Source organism: Alosa pseudoharengus, unplaced genomic scaffold (genome assembly GCF_046254945.1).
Source record: "Alosa pseudoharengus isolate Yale_2024_CS ecotype anadromous, Long Island Sound unplaced genomic scaffold, YU_APseudo_1.1 YU_APseudo_1.1_scf_3, whole genome shotgun sequence".
Taxonomy (NCBI): Eukaryota; Metazoa; Chordata; class Actinopteri; order Clupeiformes; family Clupeidae; genus Alosa; species Alosa pseudoharengus.
This window is the reverse complement of record NW_027468718.1, coordinates 22276446-22298915: the sequence shown is the minus strand read 5'-3', so window position 1 is coordinate 22298915 and position 22470 is coordinate 22276446. Positions and strand designations below refer to the sequence as shown.

Here is a 22470-nt window from a genome sequence, read left to right as displayed (position 1 = left end):
TTGACCAGTGTTGCAATACAACATATTGGATTATCAGTTCAGGCATTTTCACCTCTTTTGATTTGAACTCAGTTGAGATCTCTAGAAACGTTTGTTGTCATGTGTTTTGACCTAAATGTAAATAAAGATATCATAAAATAGGCCTTAACATTTATATGGCATTAAATAGAGGCTGGTTGATAGCATAAATCATTTTACAAGACAAAAAAAACGCTCTTTATTATCTGATCTGACAAGTGTCTGCGGAACAATGTTTAAGACCGTCTTTTGTTTTTACACGGAAACCTTAGGTTACATGCTCCTGCAGTGCACCAACAAAATAGGTCCTTCCTTGCATGCGTGTGAGCATTCCCAGTTTGTGTGGCTTGTCAGATTTTAGAGGATTCTCTCAAGTAGCCGTCTCGAATCACACAGGGCGCCTAGTTCTAGTCATGACTAAAGAAGAACTAAAAGGGTACGTCAATATACCATGCTAGTATGACGAACTGTTGAACTATCTAATGACATTTCTGTCTAGCTAATGCTTGCTGGCTATTTAGTTAGCATAAAAGCTAATCTTGCTGTAGGCTATGCCATGCCATCACATCCAGAAACACTTGCAGTTGATTGCATCAGCAAAAGAGAGTGTTGTCATCGCTTTATTTGTTCTTAGGAAATTAACTTATTTTACATTTTGTTCACAGCAACAATGTTCGGATAGTGTTCCGGAAGTTTTAACGTTAGCTGACCAGCGCTGATTAGAATGCTGGATTTTGTTGTCCCCTGTTAATTAAGTGAACTTTCCTGTTACAATTTGTGGCCAATTCGTCCTAAAACTGAAGCGGGGAACTTATGTCGGGCATCTAAAACCCTTTGCTGAATTGTTTATAGCTACTAGCTAACTGAATAGGTAATAGTAAACTCGCAATAGTGACTGTGCTAACGTTACTTTGTGACGTTCCGATAACTGTTCCGATAAGAACTGTTAACGTTAACGTAAAGTTACTTGTCGGAAAGAAGTCTTAGCAGCGTTACGTTTTTAAGTCGCCACTGTAGCTCTGTAACGTTTATAAGTTATTCCACGACTGCTAGCTTTAAATTGATTGTTAGCTGTAACCTTTCCCAGGGCAGGCAACTGCATGTCGAAGCAGCTGAAACAGGTGTGAGCCTGTTTTGACACTTGTGTTATGAGGCCATCGGCCGCTGGGCAGCCATCTCTCTCACATAGTTAAACCCAAACGTCAGTTCTACTTTTGCAAATAGAAAAGAAAATAATTTGCAAAGAAAAAATAGCCAAATCATAAAACCTGTTACCTAAGTGTCTATGCACTTGATGCGTCTTCTAAGAAGTCTATTGCATAGCCTACATCATTGGTTCCCAAAGACTGGGTCGCGACCCACAGGTGGGTCGTAAGAGATTTTATTTGGGTCGCCAGCATAGCATAGTGACAATTTATGTTGTGTAATACCCCTAGCTTATACCTTATATAGCTTAGGAAAGCTAACAACTTTCTATATGATCTAGTTTGTTAACTACCACAGTCACGAGTTGGGTCGCGATAGTCTGTCATTTTTAAAAAGTGGGTCCCCAGAAAAAAAGTTTGGGAAACACTGGCCTACATGACGTTTTTACAAAATGCACTGAGCACTCTGCCACTTGCATGTGCAATTCTGCAGTATTTATAATAATCTTGATAGGCAATCGTTTTCCATGACTTTGTTATTATTGGTATGGCATCAGATGTATTTAACAGAGGCAGCATTTATCAGGTAAAATAGCTTACTACTTAGGCATGGACATGTAGCCTACCAGATGGAATTTATTGTCATAGACATAAGTAGAACAAGTAGGACTGGAAGTGTTGTGAGGACCATTGTAGGAAGACAGGGCAAGCGACATTCTATAATGTCTTACCAGGACTTTCACTTAGGACTAGGTCACAACCCCCATACCCAGGGGGAAATGCTGACTTGGGAGTTGATTACTTTCCTTTGTTCCTTGTATATGAGTAACTTTCCAGAGGACCAAGTGTGAAAGCGTATCTGTCTGCCAATTTATACAATGACCCAAACATGCTCTGCTGTATGGAGTTTTTAAAGTTAAAGTGTGAGCAACACTCATCCGTGAATTCAGTGGTTGGTAATAGGCCTGCACTTGCTTCAGTGAATGGGCCTCCCAGTTTCCTTTGCCAGCCATTGTTCGTTAGTGGGACTGGTGAGGGGGGGCAGCTTGGGCAATTGCCATCACCCCTGTGTGTGTGTGTGTGTGTGTGTGTGTGTGTGTGTGTGTGTGTGTGTGTGTGTGTGTGTGTGTTTGCAAACGCAAAAAAAAAGCAGAGTCTGATTTACTCTCTATGGTAGGGCTGCACGATATTAGGAAAACATGCGATATGCGATACCATTATTGAGTACTGCGATAACGATATAATTTGCGATATTTAAATATACTGCTCAATAAAGGTTTTCCACACATATTTTGAAACCTTCCACCCTTTTCTCCATTCTCAAACTACATTCACAGAATGTCTGACAGTTCTTGCAAAATAAAACACTCGCCTCAAAAGTTTTACTTGTGCTCAGAACCAAACAGTGACAGAGTGATTCAGTGTATGATTGAAGTGTTCCCTTAATTTTTTTGAGCAGTATATTTAATGTTTTTTTTTTTCATTCTGCTTGCTGCAAACATACACTGTAGGGTTGGGGGGTAAATGTATAATTACAGAAATAAATGTATAATTTTTAAATAATATAAAATATCATGTAGCCTATATGGCCTGATGAAAGTGGACAGCTAAGAGACCTACTGACTAGGCTATCGAAGTTGTGTGGAAGATCTGCTCCTAATCCTCATAAAAGACGGGTGGACAGCCAATCTGAACACTTGTGCACCAACCAGCGGAATATTCCACATTGCCAGCCTTCGATGGGCCTAGCAAAGAAGCTAGGCCTACTTAAGCTATATCGCGGCAATCATCTCAGTCTGTAACCTCATACAGTACGCTGCGCATCCCACGTTATTAGGCTACCGGCATGCCGACTACGAGGGCAGCGGAAAGTGAAAGTAATTGGGCTGCAATCGCACAGTCCAGAAGTAGGTTAAACAACTTTTACAAATAACGAATCCTGATTACCTCTGTGCTGCTGTCTGGGGCTTTTGCTAAATGCAAATCATGAAATACAAGCCTTACCGACAGTGAAAGACAACTTCTGATATAACGATAACCAAAGAAATTGTTTATTTTAACACGGTGGAGAAGGACGCATTTGCGCTGTGTTTGTAACACGGCATCCTTCATAAAACCAAAATATTCCCATATAACAGACGTGCTTTTCCTTTTAGTCACTAATTCCTCTTCACCCAAGTGTAGCCTACCTCGCTCGACTCACTATTTTCAGCCATCACGACTTAGCTCCCGCTTTAACACCTAAAACACCACACACCTAAACTGGTAGGGGACGGGCTTCTTGGGCTGCATGACCGCATCAGTTTGGTAAAATATGTTGACATTCAGAATGTGAATACACCATAGACTGTATGGAATGCGCACGGCACAGAAAATGTATCGAATTTATCGAAAATTAAGTAATCTTTGCGGTATGTCCATCGCAAGTGTTGATATCGCGATAACGATAGATTTTAGATATATCGTGCAGCCCTACTCTATGGTGGACAGTTCAGAATCTAACTTGGTAAAGAATGTCCTGCGAGTATAGTGTGTGTGTGTGTGTGTGTGTTTGCAAACGCAAAAAAAAAGAAGCAGAGTCTGATTTACTCTCTATGGTGGACAGTTCAGAATCTAACTTGGTGAAGAATGTCCTGCGAGTATAGTGTGTGTGTGTGTGTGTGTGTGTGTTAGGGCTGGGCGATATATCGATATAAAAGATATATCGATATATTTTAAAAATGCGATATGGAATTAGACCATATCGCATATATCGATATAGTTCAAATTTGCACCGTGATCCTTGCTCCACGCAAGCTGCTGACCGGAGCTCTCTGCACTGCTGTGAAACTGCACGCAGTGTTGGGGAGTAACGGAATACATGTACCGGCGTTATGTATTCAGAATACAAATTATGGGTACCTGTATTCCGTTATAGTTACAATTGAAATAGTTGATATTTAGAATACAGTTACATTGTTGAAATCAATGGATTACATGACGATACTTCTCTGTTTCCTAAGTTTATTCACTCTCTAAATAAATTAAGGCAACTCCATTTCCCAGAAGCTCCTGAAAGCAATCTATGAGGAAATTGTTTCCATGTTTAAATCCAAGCCCCGCCGTCTTCCACTCACATTGCATCCGTCAAAACGCAGCCAGCGCGCATTATGGACGCGTCATCGGAGACCCTGAAACGACTGTTTGCACAGCAAATTAGGAGTAAAGTAAAGTAAGTGTGGAGGTAACTCCTGTTCCTCACTGATCGTGGTTCCTGAAGTCTGCTCAAAGGATATTTTCCCAAGTATTAATAGCTCAGACTACTTCGGCCAATCGGTTACACAGTTTGCTAATCAATAAACAAAGCCTAGTTCACATGTTGATTTAGACCTAGGCTACAATAAAACCCATCTCTAAAATAGGCACTGCATTCTAAGTTTTTTATTCTAACTTAAAATAGCTTTATGGCTCATTTTTTTCTAATTAGATCTACATGTACGTTTTAAAATGAATTATGGTGTAGCCTCTGAAGAATTATTCTTGCGAGTAGCATATTTTAACGTGCGGTTTTTGATTGTCTGATAAAGCAGTAGCCTATAGTGTTTACATTTGCAGGTAATTTGCATTCCACCTGTTATATGTGCTCTCACTTGTACTGGGTTGATGCCATCGAAAAATCTCACAGGGACACCTTAATTATAATTTCTGGCTAGCCTATTTTTTTTGTTTGTTTTAATTAGACTAGTCGCCTGCTGTAGTTTTAGTGGTCACCTTGCTATTTTATAGTTGTATCAGGTAGCTTAGCTTAGTATTATCTTATGTGGGCCTAACACTTCAGCCATTTGGAACAGAAGAACACACATAAAATGCAATTCAATGCGGAAGTAATCCAAGTATTCAGAATACGTTACTCAGATTGAGTAACGTAACGGAATACGTTACAAATTACATTTTTGGGCATGTATTCTGTATTCTGTAACGGAATACGTTTTGAAAGTAACCTTCCCAACACTGACTGCACGCTACTTTTCTCATATAAATATATTTATTTCAGAAAAAGATTGGCCTATTTTATTTTATAGGCTTTTTTTATTTAAGATATTTTTTTTTTATTTAAATGTGCACCTTACGGAGCTTTGATTTCAAAAAAGGCACTCCAGTTTATGTGTACATTTTATTGTTATTTGAGTAGTGAGTTTTCAATAAAACTACTCCTATTTGACTGAACATTTAATTTTACAGCTCTAACTTTGCAGAAAAAATATCGGGATATAGATCGTATATCGATATTCAACCTAAATATATCGGGATATGACTTTTGGTCCATATCGCCCAGCCCTAGCGTGTGTGTGTGTGTGTGTTCGCAAATGCAAATGCAAAAAAAAGCAGAGTCTGATTTACTCTCTATGGTGGACAGTTCAGAACCTAACTTGGTGAAAACTGTCCTGCGAGTATAGAGAGTGTGTGTGCGTGTGCGTGTGTGTGCATACATGTGTACATGTAGGTCTATATGATTGTGTGCTCAGCTTCCATTCTTTTCCAAGTTAATGTGCAAATGCCACACTTGGATGAGCAAGGTCTATCAGTCTCCGTTTACTCACCATACTGCAACTGTCAGGATCTTAGTAAGCAAAAGATGTCAACAAAGTATTTTGCCACCTTTTTTTTTCTTTCTAGTTAAGATATGCCATGCATTCATGTCCTAGCTTGAAATGGAATGATGTTTTTAATACCACTTTCTGTCTAGATGAAACAGCCTAGACAGTTGCAGTGTTTGAGCAGACTATGTACTTATGTAGTCTACGTTGTTATCATATCTGGTTTTATCAGATCGACTGGAGCCATTGATATCCAGGTCATTTAGTTTAATGGGACAAGTACAAAGTTGTATACCCCTTTGCCCCACTCAAAAGTCTTCACAAGAAAGCGCAACATGAAAAGCACAATGCAGACTGTGATGGGCTATCAGCTCACTTGTCACCTGGCTGCGTTTAGGATCGTCAGACGAAAACAATGGGCTTAAAGGGAGCAGCAGTTAAAAGCCAGGGGAGACGTTGCGCCAGACAGTGAGCTGGGGGTGGAATGCATTTTCCCACCGTGTCCAAAACATCCCTTAAGGAAGTGAGGAGATGGGAGCAGGCCGAAGCTGACTCTCTCTCGCTCTCTCTCTATGTGTGTGTGTGTGTGTGTGTGTGTGGGGCCTTCCTGGTGCAGGGCGAGTGAGGAGGAGCAACAGGCCCAGTCGAAGAAAGGGCTGAAGAAAGCGCAGAAGGAAGCGGAGAAAGCGGCAAAGAAGGCGGAGAAGCAGGCCAAGCTGGTTAGTGCGTCTGAACACCCCACGACGCCCCTCCGCCTCCCACAGCTGTGAATGTGATGCTGGCACAGACGGATCTGCAAGTGGGGAGGGGGGCACCATTGTCCCAATTCCTGTGCTTGTTAGTCCTATGTTTTTCTATGCCCAAACAAAAGTCTATTTAAATCTAAAAGAGCGCATTGGTTTAAGCATAAATAAACAAGCGTAAACAGCGGGGTTCATTATTTTGAACACGCTATCTGAGGCGCGCTGTGTTAAAATTCCGTTTTACAGCCGATTCTTTGAGCTCTAGCGAGTCACTGGCTTGCTGTGTCACACTGGAGACCTGAGTCAAACTGCTCACTGGTGGTGGTGGTGGTTTGAACAGGCTTGTGGAGCTTGCTGGGTGTCGCATTACTATCTCATGTAGCAGCAGAGTGAAAGCATATCATTTCAGTAGCTGAAAAGCCTGGAGCAACATGCTTAAAATCCAATGTCTTGCCAGCACAACAGCTCCTCTTTCTCCTTGGTGGGGTGACACTTCACATTGAAGTGCGATATTTTGAAACATGAAGAAAATGTACTTGTGAATGTTACTGTGAAAGTGGTCTTGGGTAACAAGGTGTCAGTTGGTGTCAAAAGCACATTATCTTTTTATTTATCTTATCTTAGGAAATAAGTAAAAATTGTTATATTGGCTAACTGATGGCGATATTTACTTAACATAATTGCAAAAGGGTTCTCCAATGTTTTCTCAGTTAGCCTTTTAAAATGAGATCAGATTAGTAAACAGAATATGCCTTTGGAACATTGTTGCTGATAATGGGCAATGTAGATATAGCATTAAAGAACAGTAATTTCTTTCTACAGCAGTTGAGAACCCTTTTGCAATTATGTAAGCACATAATGTAATCTGAAAACTCAGCTGCCCTGATTAAAAAAAACAATGCAATTCTCAGCTGGTATTCTGTCTATAATGGAGTGGAATGGAAAATTCTAAGTGACATCAAACTTTTGACCGGTAGTGTACATCAGTGAACATGCCCCATGTTTCTGCATCACTCCAATCAGTGTTGTTCTCTTGGATTGGAATCTAGGTTGAGTTAATCATAATAACTTTGTTTTGTCCAAGTGGGGGCCTGTTTTCTGGAGGGTAGTGTCAGCCTAATGAGATCTGTCTCTCAGCTGTCTGACGGGTATTTGCTCTCTCTGACAGGCCGCGGAGCAGCAGAGCACCGATGAAGATGTGAGTATGAGCTGCAACACAATGCTTCTACTGGCTCCCATCCAGCCTTTGCCTCTGTCTCTGCATGCACTGTGTATTAACTCTTGTCTTTTTTCTTTTCTCTTCTCTTCTGTTTTCTCTCTCTCTCTCTCTCTCTCTCTCTCTCTCTCTCTCTCTCTCTCTCTCTCTCTTGATTTCCCTCTAGGACTTTGCCAAGGATCGGTACGGAGTGTCTCCGATGGTCCAGTCACAGGAGAAACTGGGTGAGCGGGGATTCATGGGTGTCTGCTTTTTTTTCTAAGTCTTTGTTCTTTGCTGTTTCACAGCTTGAATAGAAAGTGTTACAATTTTACTTTTTTCTTTTGCACCCATTTCCCCTCAATATTCTCACCTTGCTCGCAGAAAAGTGAGGCAACAGCTGCATCACTGCGCATAATACGATACCATTATGAGTCATAGGGATGCAGTTGCTTGGGCGCTGTTCTCACCGAAGGCTGCCTGCCTACGAATGTCAGAAGATAATTGGAGTGACTAATCGTACCTGAGTGAGGGGGCGGGGGGCTTGGGGGGAGAGCGGGGTTCGGTGGGGAGGGTTGCGGAGGTGGAGGTTGTGCACCCATCCATCTGTCTGCCTGCCCTTTCGGCTCCAGCGCACAAGAACAAAGCGATACAAGCCGCTGCGTGACTGTCTGCAAGGATGAGTGAAAGTAGTTGCATACTTTCATGTGGGTAGCGCAGGGTTGGGGCGGAGGGCGGGTTCGCTCGGCGCACCCACAGCACAACGAGGGCAGGTGAGGGAGGCCCCTCTGCGCCCTTCATGCTGGTAATGAAGTGGTCAGTGCTACAACATGACAAGGGGGGCAGGAGCAGAGGTGATTTGTCACCGGGCAAGACAATGCACCTGAGATGGTCAGCTTTCAGGAAGAGGGGCCTGTTTTCTTTCATATTTGTTGGTCCCGTCGGCAGTGTAATCTGAGCAAACTGCTTTGTTGTAAAGTGTGTGTGTGTGTGTGTGTGTGTGTGTGTGTGTGTGTGTGTGTGTGTGTGTGTGTGTGTGTGTGTGTGTGATATGTGTGTGTGTGTGTGAGGGCGGGTGTGTTTGTGTGAGAAATGGACACTTTGATGTCATATTGAAGGATGCTCCTTTCTCTCCCCTGCCGGAGCCAGACAGGGTGTTGGTCCGTGTCCAGCAGCTGACACCGGAGAGGGCTGACCAGCTGATCTGGGTGCGCGCCAGGGTTCACACCAGCCGAGCCAAAGGTAACGTCGCATCCCGCCGCAAGCAACTTCAAAACCACGCCATCATTATGCTATCCGGTTTCCCTGCCAGCCACACTGAGAGCCACTCCTGCCTCCGCACCAAGGGCACCTGTCAAGCCAACACCATTTGTTAAGGTGTTCCAGCACCCGTGGTAGAACTCAAAAAGATAGCATGGCACCAGACCCCCGGATTCCTTCATACCTGAGATTTATGGTTGGAGTAGGGGGCATGGGGGCAGACTGCTAAGTGCTTTTTGTACAAAAAAAAGTAGTACATTAGCCCTGCTGTGACGAGCACTTATATGGACGTGGTGAGCACTTATATGGACGTGACGAGCACTTATACGGATATGACGAGCACTTATAATGGAGTTATTTGAGACTTATTTTTCTATATTTCATGCAGTGGAATGCCAGTAGGGTTGCTGTTTGTATGTACATCCTGGTTAGTCTAGAGCAGCTCTTTTACACAATTTTAATGTAAAATTTAAAAACCTGTTGAACATTCATTGATTACATTAGCTAGGCGAGCTCAAATGACATTGCTCACATTCTTCACCTACAAGGTGGTCTTCAGAAACCCAAACTGCATGTCAGCGTTAGCACTGTTTCCCCCACAATGAACCCATTGAGCTCCACCTCAGTCGGGCATCTGAGCTGCCAGGGGCCTGCACGTACGCATCAGGGGCTAAGAATATGGTAATGAATAAACCACCATATTATGATCATATCTCAGCGGTTTCCTTCCAGGACAACTTCCATGTCGGGACCTGTTCTTCCTCCCCCCCCCCACCACCCCAACTCGACACCCATTCATTCCTTCTCAATGGAGGATGTCCTTGAGAGCCAAATAACATCCTGAGCCTTGCAGGTTTACTTTTGCCTGATCCCCCTCAGACCTGTTTGTCACCCCCCACCCCACCACCACTGCCCCCCTCCCCAACGTTAGGACACCAGGAAGCCAGATCAAAGCGTCTGGGTGGTCTCTCTGATGTCAGTCCGAGCCACAGGTTTATTTTTAGTTTGTGCACTCTCAAGGTGTGCAGGTGGCAATTTGGTGACAAGTTTGGCCTGTGTGCCACGTTTCAAAGCGAGCTGGCTTTTATTGGAGGGGTTAATGATTACCTTGGAAATTTGCCAGCTTGGGTCTGTTGGTAGAAGGACAAATATATCTTTAGTTGGAATAAGAAAAAAAAGTCCAGAAAAAAAAAGGCGTTATTGACAGAATTAAGGAAGAGAGTGTGCAACACTCAGGGTGCTACTGATAGGTTTTTCCTTTTCCAGGGAAGCAGTGCTTCTTGGTCCTGCGTCAGCAGCAGTTTAATGTCCAGGCCCTGGTCGCCGTGGGAGATCGCGCCAGCAAGCAGATGGTCAAGTTTGCCGCCAAGTGAGTAGGAGAACACACTTCCTGTCTGTGCGGGCCCTAACAATGGTGGGAAAAGCGAGTGAGATCACGGCGTCTCGCCACACTTTAGCGCACATTCATCAGCAATCAATAAACAGTTTTGTGTTGGGCTACAGCACTCCATCAGCACTTAAATGGGGCCCATTCCTGCACTACAGATAACTGCCTAGCTGAGCTACTTCAGGGACACCAGGCCACTTAAAAGCCTACTGCTAATGAATGTCTCACAAATCGGTCTGTCAAAAGCAAGTGTTGCAGGTAAAAATAGGCCTTGATGTGATAGGAAACTAGGGTTTGAGGTTTTTTTTCCCACAAGTGTAGAATGAGTTTATAACTGCTGATATGTGGTTTGCCAAATTGAGCTGCTTCGTGTGAAGGATGACTTACTCGTATAGCCACAGTGTTGCACGCCTTTTCTTTTTGACGTCACATACACACAAAAATGGAAACACACAAATGTAAACATGCGGACACACGCACACAAGCACACGCATAGATACACACACACACACACACACACACACACACACACACACACACACACACACAAAAAGACACTTGTGTGCAGTGTTATATGCGTTCAGTCATGGGTTGTCTTGTGTCAACTGACCACAGTCTTTGTCTGTGTCCCAGGTCAGGGTCACGCTGACTGGGTTTGGCCTGACCTGACCTCACCTTCCAACCTCTTCTGCTTAGACACTCTGTGGCCCTATGACCTTAGCCAACTTCCACTTGGTGGTGTAAGCTTAAAGTAACATGCTGAGAGTGGCAACCTGGCAACCCTTACCTTGAATGTGTAACATCAGATGTTATTCCCTCCGTTTACCAGCACTAGAAAAACACTGGACTAGTGGAGACCACTAGACTCGCTCTTAAGAACTTAGCTGCTCAGCAGTTTGCCGCAGTCAGATGTTTTGCCAGAGGCCATATGAAGAACCAAAGACTTTGTTGTTGAGAATTGTTACTTCCTTTTATTTTAGTTGCATAAGGCCTGATGTCAATCTGCAGTTGCGTGCATTGCTGTTTAGTGTGTAATTGTGAGTAATAAGTGGTGAAACTCTCACACTCTCAAAACATGTGTTGCCATTATGATAAACAAGTGTTGCCACAACCTCAAATTTTACTATACTAATTTTACTGTACTAATCTTACTCTACTAATATTATCTCTCTGAGACTTGATTCAGTATCACTACCAGCCTCCATAAGAGATAAGGCAGGTTCTTACCATCTCTTTCAGGGGAAATAAAAACAACCATGAAATATGATTTTTTAGCCCATTAGACTTCATATATATTATTAAGCCATCCCTCTTCCGTTGTCCTTTCCTCCTTGAGCCCTCTCTCGATTCATTGTGCGGAGAGATTGCACCCCAGCGAAGTGGCATCAGCCAGCCAGCCAGCCTTTATTGAGACTTAATCAAGACTCTTTTATCAGCTGGGTTTATTGTTCCTCGGAGCAGAGCGGGTGAGATGGGGGGGGGGGGGGGTATTAAGACGGCACTTTATTTGTGTAGCTGATCCCGGCAGTGTGAAGTGTCTCCCAGAAGCAGCTGGCTGGGACGGTGATCTCCCTCTCTCGCCTCTCATTACTCCTCCTTAATGAGACGAGCTGAAGGATTACTCGCAGGTCCGGCTGAGCACCCAACACTCGCCGTGACAGTTGGCCGCCTTTTCTCTCTCTCTCTCTCGCCCACATGCACCCACACCCACACACACAAAACCAAAGGCACATGACAGACACACAAGAGGGAAAGAAGGTCCAAAGCTATATTTTCAGAGTAGAATGGAAAATGTCTCTCAAAGTTCCTGAGTACCCTTCAGAAGGAGATGACTGTGCTTCTAAGTTTATGCCCTTTGGTGCCTGCCACAAGAAGCAGCACAAGGTATTACAAACCTGCCTGTTTTGCCAAAGCAACCATGCCTGTTGGAAAATGTGCCACCTTTTAAATAGAAAAGAGGAACGGTGAATTACGATGGAAATCGTTACATAATGTTAAGTTTCCACCTTCCACAGTTGATGTTGTCATGTTCACTTACAACTTAATGTCACTCGGGTCCATGAAGGCATTTTGGATGCTTCTGAAGAATGTCATGCCCCCCTCACATCGTCATACACTGTACATATGCCTTTGAACTATGCTTTACTCTTTCAGTGCAGCTCTCAGCATGTAGCCATAAGTTTTATTTATTAATACAAATTAGGGCTGTGCCATAACATATTGCATATGTCATATGTTGTATACTGTGATCATACTATATTGTACAAGTTTTTAATATCACAATATTGACAATATATAGGCATATATATATATATATATAGGCAGTTTTTTGCGTAGTTTTGTGTACAATTTGCACATTTTCCATATGCTAAAAGGTGCCCATGTGTGAGTGCAGTTTTTTTTATTATTATTATTGAATACTATGTACGAATTGCAGTGTAATATGTTAACTTTGTGCAATAGCCAGGTAACTTTTTGAAGATTCATTGGAGAAAAAGATACACTTGACTGGAGATACACTGGCCATGTTCCAATACATATTAGGTACCAATGTTTTTATGGGGGCTATTTTGGATATCTCTTTAGTATCCCATGAATCAGTCAACAGTCATAAGAAAATCTAATTTGGCCATGGTTTTAGGAATAATTAAGCAATATGGCACTCTTGATTCAGGTGCTGGTTAGGGAAATCGCCTCGGCTATGGTCACTTGTGGCATGAGGCTGGATGCAGCTGTGCTTAGTTCCCTTACCAACACCACAATCACGAGTGCCATGTTCACATTGACCAATTTGCGGGAACATTTGGCGGGACCTGAACACTATCCAAATCCACTTTTGTTAAGACTAATTCAAAAGAAATATTTTCAGTGTTCAAGTTGTGTATTATTTGCTAAAAGATCAGTAATCTTAATAACAGTAATTATATATGCAGTATGTTGGGTTGAAAATACATGTCCTTATGAACACTGAAGCCTTATTGAAGTTACCCCTATCCCAATTATGGTTCCTAAGAACTCAAGGAAGCACCTCAAAATGTCATGCATTTGTCTTGACTGTCCCCATTTTGTAAAAAAAAAAATATATATAACTATACGTGCCTTTGGATAAGATTTTATTTATTTTATTTGATTTTATATTGCATCATAATTGTAAAACAAATACTATTTCTCCTCACATATCGAGATCTGCAGAGGTTTTTTAGCTGCATTGCCAAGCCTTAATGCAATACTCAGGGGTTCCCTGCAGGTGACCCTATTTTGATGTCACAAAGCATTGGCGATCCCAATCATTTACAACATGTTGTGAGAGCGCGCATCTCTTGTCTTTTGTGACATCCAGTCGAGAGCGGCACTTTGAAGCATGATTACATCAATCAAAGATCTCATGCAGGCCGTCTAAGTTTATTTTTACGTAACTAGATTGTAATATAGGATCTATGATTGGTTTTATTCAATATATTTGTATGTAATGTGCTGGTCAGTTTTAAGATAACCCAGTATCTCAGCCGACCCCATTTTAATTTCAGGCGACCCCACACCGGGTCCCGACCCCAAGGTGGGGAAACAATGCAATACCTTCAATCAAAATTCAACTTCAAAAAGCAGCATGTGCTAATAGTGGAAGTATTCTGTGTGAAATACGGTGTGTGGGTGGAGGCACACACTGCCTCAGTGCTATTTAGATGGAGTCATTTGGATGGTTTGGGAACGTGCGCACATCCAAATTAAGGTGCAGGAGCCAAAAGTCCAAGATCCAACATAACAGAGAAGTTTGATCATTTTATTAGTTTATTTGAGTTCAATCCCCAACACGCATGACCTTTCGAGCCCTTCGGCTCTTCATCCATGCGAAACGTCATGTGTGTGTTGGGGATTGAACAAAAAAAAAAAACGGAGAGCTATTGTGCGGACGTTCTCTGTTACGTTGGTCGTGCGGACCTTCTCTGTTACGTTGGTCATTTGGATGGTGTACATTCTGTGACACACACCCCCCCCCCCACTTGCTCTTTTTGTTCCAGCATCAACAAGGAGAGCATCGTGGACGTGGAGGCCATGGTGCGGAAGGTGGACCAGAAGATCGAGAGCTGCTCTCAGCAGGATGTGGAGCTGCACATCGAGAGGGTGAGGCACGGTCATTACAGCTGCCGGCAAGGCCTCTGAAGCTGCACTGGACTCTTCCATGACTCCTCTGTGGGGCTCTTCAGTGCAGCTGGCTGAGACTTGTGGGACTTGAATATGAATCAAGGCGAGGAGTAGACAGACAGACAGCCAGAAAATGTCAAGTGTGTGTGTGTGTGTGTGTGTGTGTGTCTGTGTCTGTGTCTGTGTCTGTGTCTGTGTCTGTGTCTGTGTCTGTGTCTGTGTCTGTGTGTCTGTGTCTGTGTCTGTGTCTGTGTCTGTGTCTGTGTATGTGTGTGTTTTTGTGTTTCTGTGTGTGTGTGTGTTTGTGTCTGTGTGTGTGTATGTGTGTCTGTGTCTGTGTGATAGAAATCTCAGACATCACATTAGGCCAGTGTGTTTTCTCTTGGTCCCAGAGCTCACGTTTGTTGTTTGCTTGCCATGTGTTCCTGCATATGAGCTCCTCTCTGTTTTCCTCTCATGTTCTCACTCACATTGACCTCACGTTCTGTCTGTCTGTCTGTCTGTCTCTTGTCTCTCATTTCCCCGTCTCAGATATTTGTGATCAGCCAGGCCGAACCCCGTCTGCCCCTGCAGCTGGAGGATGCTGTGCGACCCGAGGGAGAGGGGGATGAGGTGAGAGCGGCAGGTGGTGGCACCAACATGTGACGGAGCCAGCTGACCCCCCCCCCCAACCCCCTAGCCCCCATTTCTCCCCCCATAACTAACAAATCGGAAATATCTGAACAATTAGATATGTAATTGCCGTCTTATGGTGGATAAGGGATTTGGGGACGCATACCACAGTAATTCCTGGCTCTGCTTTGAGTCTGTCCAGGGGGGTCAGGGCTTAAGGACAGCTGAGGAGGGAGGGCTGTTTGCTCAGTAAGGTGATCTTGGCTGCACTTGAGGCCCAGGTGCTCTAGTCTCTGTGGGGGGGGGGAGTCTCGCACGAGTCGAGGCGCTTAACCTCCTTCAGGGAGAGTGAAGAGTGTGGTTGTCTGGGTGCCTTGTGTTTGCATGCATGAGTAATGGGGGCAGGATGCGCCGCGGCGGCTAACCGCTACCTAGCCTGCCTTCTCAGTCTGACTAGATGCTACAGGTCGGTGGGTGGGGTGAGGTACTGAGATTATGTAACCTCGCAAGAACAAAACAATGCTCCGTGCTTATGTGGTTGTTACAGGTTGCTATGTTTAAAAAACAAAACTCATTTGTTTTTCATTTCACTCATTTGCTCTTTCTTTCTTTCTTTCTTTCTTTCTTTCTTTCTTTCTTTCTCTCGTTTAGGAAGGCAGAGCGACTGTCAATCAGGACACCAGACTGGACAACCGTGTCATTGATCTCCGAGTAAGACCCGTCCTCCATCATCTCCCCCTCTACTCTACTATCTGTACAGTCCCAGGGTCTCCTCCACCTTTCTGATACACTTGCGAATGTGCAGCCAAGGGTAGGGCGAGAGAACCCGCCATGTGTTGGCCATGCCACCAAGAGCCCCAAAGGCTTCATTGTTCCAATCTGGCCTCCGGTGGAGCGGTGGAGAAACGCAGCTCCTGCCATTGGCACCCCGCTCCGTGCTCAGCAACACCTGTTTCAGAGGACAATGTGGCGCTCTGAGCCAGCAGAGTTGTTGGCCTGTTATCATGGGCCCGACTCGAGCGAAGAGTAAACCCCATTAACAGGTTTTCACATGCTCCCACCGGGGGAGCTGCCATAAAAACCTTGTAAAACAGTGACCTGAAAAGACCAGACCCAAATGACTTAACAATTACCTTGTCTCTCTACGTAAAGCATTTTTGAAAAAACTTTCTGAGAAGCAGCAAGTTTTGAGCGTTGTCTGTGGTGGTGGTAGGGCACGCTGAAAAAAAAAAAATCTCTGAGCAGTAGGCGTTTAGCGAAAAACCACAGGACACAATGTTTTTTTCACTGTTTTGGTTGACACCATCTCTTCAACAACACAGTGACGTAAAGTGTCCCTGTGCTTTACCCAACCCCCCACTGTGAAGGCAAATATGGAGAAGTGTGAAAACAAGGGTGAGAAAGAGAGAAAGCCGCCTGCATACGCTCATCAAGTCTTTGAACGTAAAGTGGAAAGAGAGTGTCGAAAGTGGCAAGAGTCTCAAAGAGTCTTTAGCAGAGGCCTCTCACAGGGTAGTGATGCTCTCTCACTGTAAAATACATTAACAGTTTTCACTGAATAACACATTTTAGAGTTTTCAATAAATATTTGACATCTAGAACTTTAATATTTTATCAGTTTTTATTTTATTCTTTTGTGCCTTAGCATGCACTGACTGCACAGATTTCCCCCAGCTTTTTTGTGAGACACTGAAGGACAACTTGGGTGTTTCATCCCTTTCCTGGCTGTGAATTTGAATCTGTGCGAGGGCTTTTTTTGGGCAGGTGTTGTTTGCCTGGTGTCAGGCGAGCACCAGTCTGAAAAGGAACGACTGGATCACATCACTGGTTATCAGCAGGGACCCGGTCGATGAACTGAGCGAATGAGCAAAGTTGAATTTCAACGCCTTTTGTGGTGCAGTGAGTGGCTGAAGGGAGCAACTCAGGCATGTGTGTGTGTGTGTGTGTGTGTGTGTGTGTAGTGACTCGGGTGTGGTGTTGCAGGCAGGCATGGCTTTTGTCCTGCTGCCTTTTTTTTTTTGGTGACTACATGGAGCAGTGGTTCAGTTCAGATGTACTCCTGTACTTGTCGAGTCAGTGATGCGGTTTTGTGTAGACTCTTGGCATTTTCGTACCACCTCAGATTGATCTAGTTTTACCCATTTTAACACTAGTAAGCCGTGGTGGCTTTGTTTTAAACTTCCAACCATTTTTAGCTGAAACTGTGCAGGGAGGCTCAGTGATCTGATATGAATCACGGCTTCCTTCCGCTAGTTGATGGGCATTTGATGCAATGCTGTCCCTTTTCCTCTGTCCTCCCCCAGACGACCACCAGCCAGGCCATCTTTCGCCTGCAGTCCGGTGTTTGCCAGCTCTTCCGAGACACACTCACCGACAAGGGCTTCGTGGAGATTCAGACCCCCAAGATCATCTCCGGTATACCTTTCACACTCGCTTTCACTTTCACACGATACATCACACTCGCTTTAAAAAAAAAAAAAAAATGTACCCGCTTTCTTTTTCCATCACAAAACCTGTATAGATAGATAGATAGATAGATAGATAGATACTTTATTGATCCCCAGGGGAAATTCAAGTATGTATCGTATGTATCGTATGTAAGTATGTATGAGTCTGTTAAACCTGTGTGGCCCCTTTGGTTGTGCCTTAAGTAGATCTAGTGGAGTTTACCTCCCCATAAAGAGCACATTTTCACACACAAACCAACGTACACACACACTCACACACACTTTCACACGTAACCCACAAACGCGCACGCTGTACTCCTGCTGGGTTCCCATGCACTGGTGTGTGGCCGTTACAGAGTGGATGTGAAGGTGCACGTTGTCTTTATCTGTGCCCAGAGATGGGAGACGGTGGCGGGCGGGGGGGAGTGCACTCGGCCTCCCAACTGCCGCTCTCCCACACAGAGCTGTGCCTAATCAGTCACCCGCCACCGCTCCTAGACTGCGCGGTTGGGGGGGGGGGCTGGTACTTCCAAGGCGAGACTCTTTTTTCATGTGGGGAAGGACAAGAAACAGTGGGCAAAACTGTCAGAGCAGGAGCTGGGTAAGGCATTTATCAGAGAGGAGGCCACCCCATACATCAGATAGGGAGCCCTGGTTAGCACATCCCCTGATATCAGCAGAAAATTGAGTCTTATTGACGCCGTGTCAATAAGGCCTGATGCGCCGGCGGAATGGGTAGAATGGTGTCAGGGCCATGTGTGGGTGCATGGAGGGAATGACAGTTACTGATGAGCTCAGCAACACACACACACACACACACACACACACACACACACACACACAGCTTCTTTCCCCCATTGTGCTGCTTTTTGGCTGGGGCTTAGCCGATGTTCTTTCTGAAGTCAAGTGGCTTGTGTGAGAGCCTTGTCTCAAGGTCCTAGGGCCATAGCAACAAAACAAGGCGCACATTGCGTGTGGTGAGTCAAGTCGAGATTTCTACAGCCTTATATATGATCCTTTTTTTGGACTGCCAATCAGGCGCTTGAAGAGGTGGAGCAAGTGATAGTAATGATTTCAGTCTTTCAAAACACAGTTGCAACACTTTGGCGGTTTGAAATGTGAAAGAGGTGTGTGTGTGTGGTGTGGTGGTGGTGGGGTCGGGGGGTGCTGGTTACTACTACTTCCTCAATAATATCTCTGCAGTAGCCAATGGAAATGTGCATCCTTGGCGGTTTTATGTTTAAATTTGGCGCTCAAATGCCAAGCCCCAGCTGCGAAAGGACCCAACACCACGTACGCCCCAAAACCACATTTCCGGCGCACACGCCCAGTTCACACCATGCATCCCATGCTCTGGTACATAGTGTTCTTAGACAGACCATTCAGAACCCTCAAGCCCACCACAAAAAACGTCAATCAGATGTACTTCTCTAACAATAGCTCACTGGCCGCAGATGCACCACCGAAACAGTCTCTAGCAAGTGCTACAGTGCCCTAACTAACGCTCCTCTCCCTTTAGCTGCCAGCGAGGGGGGCGCCAACGTGTTCACCGTGTCCTACTTCAAAACCAGCGCCTACCTGGCCCAGTCTCCCCAGCTCTACAAGCAGATGTGCATCTGTGCTGATTTTGACAAAGTTTTCTGTGTGGGACCTGGTAAGTACCACAACTACCATAATCCCCCCCCCCCCCCCCCCCCTCCGCACACACTCTCACTCTCTTCCAGTCCTCAGTGTGTGTTCAGTAAGCCTTACTCCAGCATCAATGCACATTGCATCAGCAGTCTAGAAAGTACCCCATAGCCCCTATGCTCTGGAAACCACCGGGGAGTTACACTTTAGGTTAGAACAACAGCTCAATGAAACAGCACCACAGATGCAAACCTTGCAACTGGGTATTTCACACAGCTTGGTGTGTAACTGACAATCCTTTTGATGTGCCTGACATGTTCAGCTTTTTCTGAGCTGTTTGTGAAGGTGAAAATGGCGTATCTGGACACATCAGTCTTTTTAAAAAAATGATTCTCCTCGGTGGTTCACGATTGATCCAAGGGTTTAAAGATATGTGAACAGGTTTTGCCTCAGTGAGAAAATTGGCAAATAAACCGAAAGGCTGCCTGGATTCTACCATCTCACACTACTGGCTGGGGTTAGCTGACTCATAGACAGATTCCTTGACATACTCTTCAAATGTAGAATATTTTTCATTTTGTTTGTTTGGAATGAGAAACCCCACTCTCCTCATGGAACTCATGGGTCTCAATCCTCACCGCCTCAGCTCAACAGTGACCCCCACTGGTCAAGAAGGGGTAGTGATAATAATACCGAAGTTAAAAACATCAGTATTCTGAGGAGTGTACAGTGGCCATAGCTGTTCAATGTCGTACTCCTTGTTTTGATGATGTTCATTTTGCCTCTGGGATAAAATGATCAAAGTGAGTAAAATAATGCGTCATGTAATTGTGCCCAACACTGTCATGTGTAGTAACCCATCGCATTTTCAGTTTTCAGGGCTGAGGATTCAAACACTCATCGTCACTTGACTGAGTTTGTGGGCCTGGATATTGAGATGGCCTTCAACTACCATTACCATGAGGTCATCGACTCCATCACTGACACCATGGTGCAGATCTTCAAAGGTCTTAGAGACAAGTGAGCACCTTAATTGCAGCTTCTTCTGATGTGCTTTTATGGTGTTCATCACTTACTGTGTGTGGATGGAAAGTATGTGGTTGATGTTGAAAGCTACACATGTTGATGCATGAAGGCAGTTTGTTGGAGGTGTTATCTCTAATTGAGAAAGTACAAAATAATGACGGTGCCCTCGTGCCTTGTGCTGTGCTAACCAGCTGTATGATGACGCAACTGTGAAGCATTTTCCACTGAAAAAGTGGAACTGTTACTTTTTCCCAGTTTCATTTGTACATTTGTTCTCTTTGCAACTGTTGCATGACATACCACGTGTTCTCTTACACAAATGTGATGTAAAGCTCTGCTGCCCTCTACTGGTAATATGTGGAGCAGATTGGATCACACTCAGCATTTCATTGTTTTGTGTGTGTGTGTGTGTGTGTGTGTGTGTGTGTGTGTGTGTGTGTGTGTGTGTGTGTGTGTGTGTGTGTGTGTGTGTGTGTGTGTGTGTGTGTGTGTGTGTGTGTGTGTGTGTGTGTGTGTGTGTGTGTGTGTGTGTGTGTGTGTGTGTGTGTGTGTGTGTGTGTGAGAGACAGGTTCCAGACGGAGATCCAGACAGTGAATAAGCAGTACCCCAGCGAGCCCTTCAAGTTCCTGGAGCCCACTCTGAGGCTGGAGTACACGGAGGGTGTTGCCATGCTACGGGCAGCCGGAGTGGAGATGGGGGACGAGGAGGACCTGAGGTCAGAATTTACTGCTGTATCCTAGAGTTTCATGCATTTACTACTGTATCGTAGAGTTTCATGCATTTACTGCTGTATCCTAGAGTTTCATGCATTTACTGAACAGAGTACTAGTTGTAAAACCGAAAGTTACCGGTATAGAGAGCTGAATTGAAAGAAAGAATTGATTTTATGTTAACCACTTCTGTTATAGCTACAGTATGTCTGTATGATTTTCTTTCTCTCCCCTTTGCAGCACGCCTAATGAAAAGCTGCTTGGCCGTCTTGTGAAAGAAAAGGTATGGAACTACTTTCCTTTTCCTTGCTACAGATGAAAGGAGTACAGATGAAAGTCCATACACATGACCATTTTGTGCATTTTCTTCTCTTGTGTTCTCTACAGTATGACACTGACTTCTATGTGCTGGACAAATACCCCCTGGCTGTCAGACCTTTCTACACGATGCCTGATCCGACCGACAAGGTAGGTTTGAGCTTGGCCTGAACCTTTCTTTTCGGTTCCATGAATGATGTCCTGCTCTGACGGCTCATCTGCTGTGCTTCCAGAAATACTCCAACTCCTACGACATGTTCATGAGAGGGGAGGAGATCCTGTCCGGCGCTCAGAGAGTGCACGATGCCCAGCTGCTGACGGAGAGAGCGCAGCACCACAACATCGGTAACGTCTGCAAACCTCAATAGGAGGGGGTTTGCACTGGCACAGTTGATATGGCCCTATTGTTTGTCAAAGGACATACTAATCCCTCTGAAAAAATGACCTTGATATTTTGACCTTTGTGTTCTTTGCAGACCTGGAGAAGATCAAGGCGTACATCGATTCCTTCCGGTACGGAGCTCCTCCGCATGCTGGTGGTGGAATTGGTAAGATATTCCCATCCCAACTTTGCTGCAGTACTGACTGTCTGACCTGTCTTGAATTGATGAAGTTGCCTAGGGAAATTTCCTTGATCCCCCCCCCGCCCCCACTGATAAGCCTGTCCCCTCTATCCCCCTCAGGGCTGGAGAGAGTGACCATGCTGTACCTGGGACTCCACAATGTCCGCCAGACGTCCATGTTCCCCCGCGACCCCAAGCGCCTCACTCCTTAAGAGGCTCACCAGAGCGCGATTACTTGCAGAGCTTGTCTTAACATCGCTGCCATTCTCTTATATGCGACAAAGCAGGGAATGGTCAAGTGTCACCACACTGCAGTGTCCCAACGTAATTCACAAAGTATCCGGGTACCCTTTTCAAACTAAGTACTAAACTGTAGTAAGATGGAAGGTCTGCAGGCTGATAGAGAAAATCGACAGAACTAATATAAATGTCATTCACTCAAAGGGAATCAAAGTGTCCTAAATGATCTAGTTGGACGACTAGATCGACAGTAATAAACATACAATGCAGTTCTCACTTAGGCCAGCCTCTAGTGTTAGGAGGTCTTTCAGAGATAGTCTGACACTTTTCTACAAGTCTAACTTTGCTACTTTTGACACTAAAGAAGTTTGACTGTCGGCATAAATCATTGTTTTAATGGTACCTAAGTGTTAATTGTAATAAATGTTTTTAAAAGTAAATAAATAAATACAAACA

The 22470-nt window shown here is 44.5% G+C and overlaps 1 protein-coding gene across 1 annotated transcript; it reads left to right on the top strand.

Moving 5' to 3' along the window:
- Positions 1-317: 317 nt before the first annotated feature.
- Positions 318-22470, top strand: dars1 (aspartyl-tRNA synthetase 1). Its single transcript, XM_076263584.1, has 18 exons — positions 318-454; positions 6357-6459; positions 7652-7681; positions 7866-7923; positions 8828-8920; positions 10205-10307; positions 14345-14447; positions 15000-15080; positions 15732-15791; positions 17384-17495; positions 19047-19181; positions 20029-20176; positions 20752-20898; positions 21134-21176; positions 21281-21361; positions 21445-21556; positions 21688-21759; positions 21895-22470. Exons 1-18 carry the CDS (start codon positions 336-338, stop codon positions 21984-21986), a joined length of 1692 nt encoding a protein of 563 aa, XP_076119699.1. The 5' UTR covers positions 318-335; the 3' UTR covers positions 21987-22470.

What these genes read in the sequence shown, in the direction of transcription:
- dars1 (XM_076263584.1), top strand. Translation starts at nt 336, where the DNA reads ATGCGTGTGAGCATTCCCAGTTTGTGTGGCTTGTCAGATTTTAGAGGA. An exon ending in CCAGTCACAGGAGAAACTGG is followed by an intron (nt 7,924 to 8,827) that starts GTGAGCGGGGAT and finishes TGCCGGAGCCAG; the next exon opens with ACAGGGTGTTGGTCCGTGTC. An exon ending in TGGAGCTGCACATCGAGAGG is followed by an intron (nt 14,448 to 14,999) that starts GTGAGGCACGGT and finishes TCCCCGTCTCAG; the next exon opens with ATATTTGTGATCAGCCAGGC.